The 6570-nt window shown below is 36.4% G+C and overlaps 1 protein-coding gene across 1 annotated transcript in view; it reads left to right on the forward strand.

The window, feature by feature from the left end:
- Positions 1-6096, forward strand: part of tgfbi (transforming growth factor, beta-induced) — a 65681-nt gene extending 59585 nt beyond the window's left edge. Inside the window, exons 15-17 of the mRNA XM_028812651.2 lie at positions 2237-2292; positions 3398-3419; positions 5299-6096. Coding sequence (XP_028668484.1) covers positions 2237-2292; positions 3398-3419; positions 5299-5360 — 140 coding nt within the window. The 3' untranslated portion in view covers positions 5361-6096. The remainder of the gene's footprint in view (positions 1-2236; positions 2293-3397; positions 3420-5298) is intronic.
- Positions 6097-6570: the final 474 nt, after the last annotated feature.

The raw sequence follows: 6570 nt of genomic DNA on the forward strand, positions 1-6570 counted from the left end.
CATACCCATGAGCTAAATCATTTTTGACACTTTGACACATACTACACTGCAAAATTCTGAAATGCACATTTTTATTGACTGAATAAAAAAATGCAACAATTTTTGTAATACCGTATTTGGTAGTAATTTTTTATGTATTCCAAGTGTCATCTACAAAATTGCTTGTATATCTGAAAATTGTTATAGAGACCCAATTTCCACAATTACAACTCAAAATTACCTGTTTATCACCTTTCTATTTCTTTTTATGGGTGTTTGGCTAGAGTATCTGTATGCAAACAAACTTGCTTATTAGGTACTGTATAATGTTTATAATATTTGATTATAAGTTATGACTCTAGGCATGGGAAATTCATCACTGCAACTGCTTTAAAAAACCTGGCATGGATGCCATTTGGGGTATACCATTTTTCCCTTTTTCCAGTGACCTTCTTGATATGTGTTAAATTCCTTGAATCTATAAAAAAAAACTGATCACAAAAAAAATCATCTGGCACCAACTCCTGCTATCATCAATCTCAACATAATTAATACATTCAACGGATCAAGAAAATTCCATGTGTTGCTTATCATAACCACACAGAATGAGCTGGTCCACCATGTTAGCTAAGTGAGAAACAAAAAATCCAAGCCGTTCTACTTACTGTTGCACATTCTGACCCAATTACGCTGCCATCTGACAGTACATCTGCATATAGTAGGTTCCCATACTTCGAAACCTACTACGGTTATTCATGGCTTTTGCTATCTTTCCCTATGTTCAGGAACCCCATGACACCACTTCAAGAGCTCAGCAATCGCTAATAGTCCAAAGAGTGTCTATAGCACCCTTCTGTTCTGGAAATGATCAATTCAGCTAAAATAATAAAAAAGCAATTGTAAGCATGTCAACATGTTAGTGTTTTGGGTTAAGGTCATCAGGAAAATGACTAGTTTTCCATTACACTGAGTAAAAAAAAAACAGTTGCTGCCTTTTATTCTTTTACTTAATTACCTAGCCCATCCACCTTAATAAAAGGATAAGTGTTTGTGTGCCAGTCGTGTTGCTATGTCTCTGACATTACAAAAGATGTCACATCACAACCATTTTTAGTAATCAAATGCATTGTATTTGTCATTCCAAAAGATGGCACATCACAAACATTAACACTGCTTTTGCGAATCCCATACCAAATGGCTAATATGTGTAGCACAGCTAGTCTTCTAGAAATGTACCTGTTTAACTTTCTCATTTTTAATTTTTTCTCTTATACAATTTCTGCACCCACTTATTCCAAGCATTGGATTGGAAAGAGCTGTAGCATGCAGCACATTGGTAGGATTGGCAAAAGTAGGAACTAACCATGGAAGGGACACTGCTCCATCGTGGCCTCACTATAATATTTCATATTATTTATTTAGTTGAATTAGATTTTTTTTCATTAATACATCATAGTATGGCATTTAGAACTGCAACCACATCCTTTTTAAGGTTTTCAATTAATTCTATGGTATTCTCTACAGTATTTTCTTTGCTTTACAAGTAAAACTGCTATACTTCTATAATCCGAAACTGCTCAGAACCAGAATGAGGCCAACAATTTATTACAGTAAACATAGAGACTAATACTGTGTTCTTTTTTTGCATTCTATCTGCGTTCTCAGAACACCAGATTCATTGATCTCTTTTGACATTTTGTATGTGGTGCTTTGTTCAGTTGTGTTGAACGTTGTAAGAAATTCCTTGCACTTTATCTGCTGCCCAGTTCACCTGTGATTCCAGTCTGCAGAAAAATCAAATACTAAACAATTCAAGCAGATTTATCAAACATTTGTCAAAGCAATAATAATTCTACTACAGAATTCTCATATGGCTTCTATGAATAAAAAGTTATGGAGACATCCAGCCCTGCTAAGGTTTTTTCAGGATGGCATATATTGAGCCACATGCTGAGTGGGAACCAAATATGCTAAAAATTTCATAGCTGAATTCAGAAACCATAGTTATCCTGGTTTAGCTAATTCCCGGGTTCTTAGTGTAAAACCAGAATTAATGTATATCCTGTTTAGGGTGAAATTTTGATTTAAACTCAGCTTATTCTTGACTTAAGTTTATTTTCATTATGGCATTCTCTGCAAGAATGGATAATTTGATAGTGCAGAGTACATGAGAAGACACCATGTTTTTTTATATATTTACTGGTTATTACTATGATCTGTCACCTATTTATTTATTTATTTATTTTTTGTAATATAGTTTTCCGGCCTATGGCAGATGAAGTTTCATTTTCTCGTAAAGCTTCTGCAATGAAAGTAAGTAAATGATGATACCCTTCTTTCAATAAATGAGAACACCTTTGTCTGTAGAAACTAAGAAACTATACTAGGGACAATGGAACAAAAAAAAAAGATTGAAAGTATAAAAAGTGGTGACTGTCTGAGCTGGTATTTTCTACCTTGGTAGATAATGTCCAAAAATAGCCAGCATTGCTTTTCTGGACATTAAGCTTCCATTGACAGTCATCTTTTCCAGGTAGGTTGGCGTATCCACAAACAGAGTTCGATCCAGTAACCAGCTGTGAAAAGGATAGGCAGTCTATCATAGAGCACACACACGCATATCTTTCAGTCACAACTGAACACTTAAGAGGTGTGTAGTCATTGTCTAAGCACATTTTTGGGATGTGCAACAAAACTGGAGTGGCCGAAGAAAGCTGAAACTGAAAAAGAGAGAAAATGTAACAATGGAAGATTAATAAATGAAATAAAAACTGAAGCTGCTTTTTAACTTTGGGTTGAAGTGTACTTCTTTCTGCTTAAAGGAAGAAAGAAATAAAAATTGCATGAGGAAAAACGCTTAAAAATGTATACATTTTCAGTGTTTTATAACAGTCATCATCAGTCAGTCAGTCAGTCATTGTCCAACCTGCTATATCCTAACACAGGGTCACAGGGGTCTGCTGGAGCCAATCCCAGCCAAAACAGGGCGCAAGGCAGGAAGCAAACCCCAGGGCAGGGCGCCAGCCCACCGCAGGGCACACACACACACACCAAGCACTAGTGACAATTTAGGATCACCAATGCACCTAACCTGCATGTCTTTGGACTGTGGGAGGAAACCAGAGCGCCTGAAAGAAACCCACGCAGACATGGGGAGAACATGCAAACTCCACGCAGGGAGGACCCAGGATGTGAACCCAGGTGTTTTATAACATCAATTATCAATTCTTCATAATTCTTCCTAAAAGTAAATGCAGTTAACGATTTATTTTACCCTATAAAAGTACAAATACTGTATCTTAGAAAGACATTGATGGTTTGAAAGTCAATAAAAGAAAATATTTCAGGAAAAATTGTTCTTTGGACAAAATTATCTCTCACAAGCTTCACGTTGTTTTCTTTCCTTTCTGACTTTTAGGTTGGAACCATCTTGAAAGAAGGTATTTATACTATGGTTTTATAATCATTTTGTTTATTTGCTACATAGAACAAAGTGAGGCATATGAAAATTCTTTTTTAGCTTACTATTTTGTAAAAAAGCTTAGAAACTTTAAAATAAATCAACATGATTCCAAAAAATCAACCTGTGCTGCGAAAAGGATATTAATGCTTCATTCTGCACCTTTACTTAGGAACTGATACCTGTGTAGCTGTTTTCAAACTACAAACGAGCCAATTTGTAATTAACGTTAATATAACATGTTTGGTAATTTTAATAGATTAATACTCAAAGTCAAAATTAAATGAGAACAAAAGTTTATTTTATTGTTTATTGTATTGATTTTTCTATTTTGCATTTTTTGTGAATTATTATTATTTTAATCATGTAAGACACCATGAAAGCTCCACGAGGGTTTAGTGGCTTTCTGTTATTGTTAGAGAAAAAGACATTCTAACATATGCCAGTGGTTGCTGACCTTCTAACAGACCATAAAATGATAGTGGGAAACCTCCAGTGAAACCCTTGTAAGCTGCCAGATCACAACAAATTAGACCCACATGAGACAGATGGGACCCTGCCACCATTAAAAACAACAGACTGCCTAAAAGCTACCTGGAGTATCTCAAAGTTTAAAAGCTTAGCCAGTTGGTTCAGATACTCCGACTCTAGGGTATATAGAGGGAAGGGGGCAGAGAGATCCAGTTTTCAGGAGTATAGACTTCCTTAATATTTAAACTTGTGTTGTGACCAATTAAATCTTTCCATAAAATGTAACAAACAACACTAGTATTAAAATGAAGCAGGACATCTTTTGTAGGTAAAACATAGGTCACAAAAAGCAGGGGTCTAGAAAACAGCAATTAGGACCACATATAGATTCTGTGGTGATGGCTGCTTAAAGCTCACTCTCCTTCACCCTGCTTCTACTGGCGGAGTGGTGGCTCTGAGGCTAGAGATCTGCACTGACAATCGGAAGGTTGCCGGTTTGAATCCCATAAATGCCAAAAAGGGACTCTGCTCTGTTGGGCCCTTCAGCAAGGCCCTTAACCTACAATTGCTGAGCGCTTTGAGTAGTGAGAAAAGCGCTATATAAATGCAAATAATTATTACTAGAACATTTCTTTTGGCGGCACGGTGGTGCAGTGGGTAGCGCTGCTGCCTCGCAGTTGGGAGATCTGGGGACCTGGGTTCGATTCCCGGGTCCGCCCTGCGTGGAGTTTGCATGTTCTCCCTGTGTCTGCGTGGGTTTCCTCCGGGCGCTCCGGTTTCCTCCCACAGTCCAAAGACATGCAGGTTAGGTGGATTGGCGATTCTAAATTGGCCCTAGTGTGTGCTTGGTGTGTGGGTGTGTTTGTGTGTGTCCTGCGGTGGGTTGGCACCCTGCCCAGGATTGTTTCCTGCCTTGTGCCCTGTGTTGGCTGGGATTGGCTCCAGCAGACCCCCGTGACCCTGTTCGGATTCAGCGGGTTGGAAAATGGATGGATGGACATTTCTTTTGACTATTAATTCCCACATCTGCTTCCAATGTACTGTAGCTGCCAGAACATTCTTCCTTTCTTGGAGACTAAGGCAATGTCATCTTCAGAACCAATTCAGACAACTTTAATTCTTCAATTCTTATATGGTGGTTGCTGATGGTGATGACCCCTACTGAGACATCAAACCATTAGACAGATCATGTTAAGTGCAACCATACAAACACATTTCACCTTAGAACTGAAACTGGTTCTTACTTTGTTCCCAGTACTGCTGGTATAGGCTCAGCTACTATGACCATGAACTGAATTAAGTGAATTTGAGAATGTAATGTAATGCTATATCATGATGCACTTTTTATTATTGTTTTTAAACACAATTTACTACATGTTCTTTTTTAGGTGACTATGCTGAGAAGCTGATCAAAGCACACTCTCGCAGGCATGCTACTCGTACTCAGTAAAATGCATACTTAGAAGTTTCATGGACAACAAAACAGTCAGCTGTTCTTCTGGAAGCTGTTTCTGATTATTATGGAACATGCTCTTACACTTGAATTTATTGTTTTTTTTTAAAGTTACACCCATCAACATCTTTTTTATGAAAAATACACACACATATATATATATATATATATATATATATATATATATATATATATATATATATATATGTATGTGTGAGACATTGTAACTTTTTCTCACATGTCAGGGTCACGAATATATTGGAGATCTTGGGTCTGCCTTATTGAAAATTTCTCAGTGAAATAAAGCATTTTTTTTACAAAAGTGAGAATTAGTGCTCAGCACTTTTACTTGCAAAGTTAGGTAATACACATTTTTTTTTTGGTCTTTGTACCATTTCCACCTAGCAGCATTTTGGAGTGTGCATGTGTGTGTGTGTGCTTTTATTTTATTTGATTTTTTTCAATATGTACTGTATTTATAACTCTAGCATGTTTTGCATGGAATAAGCTGAAACTAAAGCTAAGACAAAACCTGTTGTGTTTCTTTTAAGTGAGATCTAAACAAGCCTAGCATATGAGGTTTTCAAAAGCGTTTTGTTTTTTTTATTTCTTTTCTTTTTTTAATTTTAAAAGCATACACATGCACACCTATTTTGTAATATATTGCTGTCATTTAAGTCACCACAAAAAGAACTGTGCCTCTGAAAATAAAAGTAATTCATTTTCTAAGTAATATTTATTGTGTTTTGTTTTCTGTCATCACAGTACATTTTTTTTCCATTCATCTGTTTTCAAAACCTGTTTTTTCTGTTATAGTATCACAAAGAGCCCAAACTTTCTGCCAACATCATATGCGAGCCAGGAGCCAACCTTGGATAGACAGTGGTTAGCATTATTACTCCAGCACCCTGAGTTTGAGTATTGCTCAGACAAACTTTTGTGATCATTTTTTATTTTCAAAATTAAAACAGATGAGATCCCATGTAGAATTATTTTACTAAACAGCCTAATTAGGGAGTGAGAATATCTAATATATAAAGGTCAATGTGTTTGTTTGTTCAACAAAATTTTGCACAAATATCCCACTTTGTCATTTATATTAGGTAGAATGCCCAGTTGGGGCTGGGCGGTCTTGTGGCCTTGGAACCCCTGCAGATTTTGTTTTTTTTTTCTCCAGTCCATCTGGAGTTTTTTTTTTTTTTTTTTT

The sequence above is a fragment of the Erpetoichthys calabaricus genome, chromosome 11, assembly GCF_900747795.2.
Source record: "Erpetoichthys calabaricus chromosome 11, fErpCal1.3, whole genome shotgun sequence".
In the NCBI taxonomy this organism is placed as follows: Eukaryota; Metazoa; Chordata; class Cladistia; order Polypteriformes; family Polypteridae; genus Erpetoichthys; species Erpetoichthys calabaricus.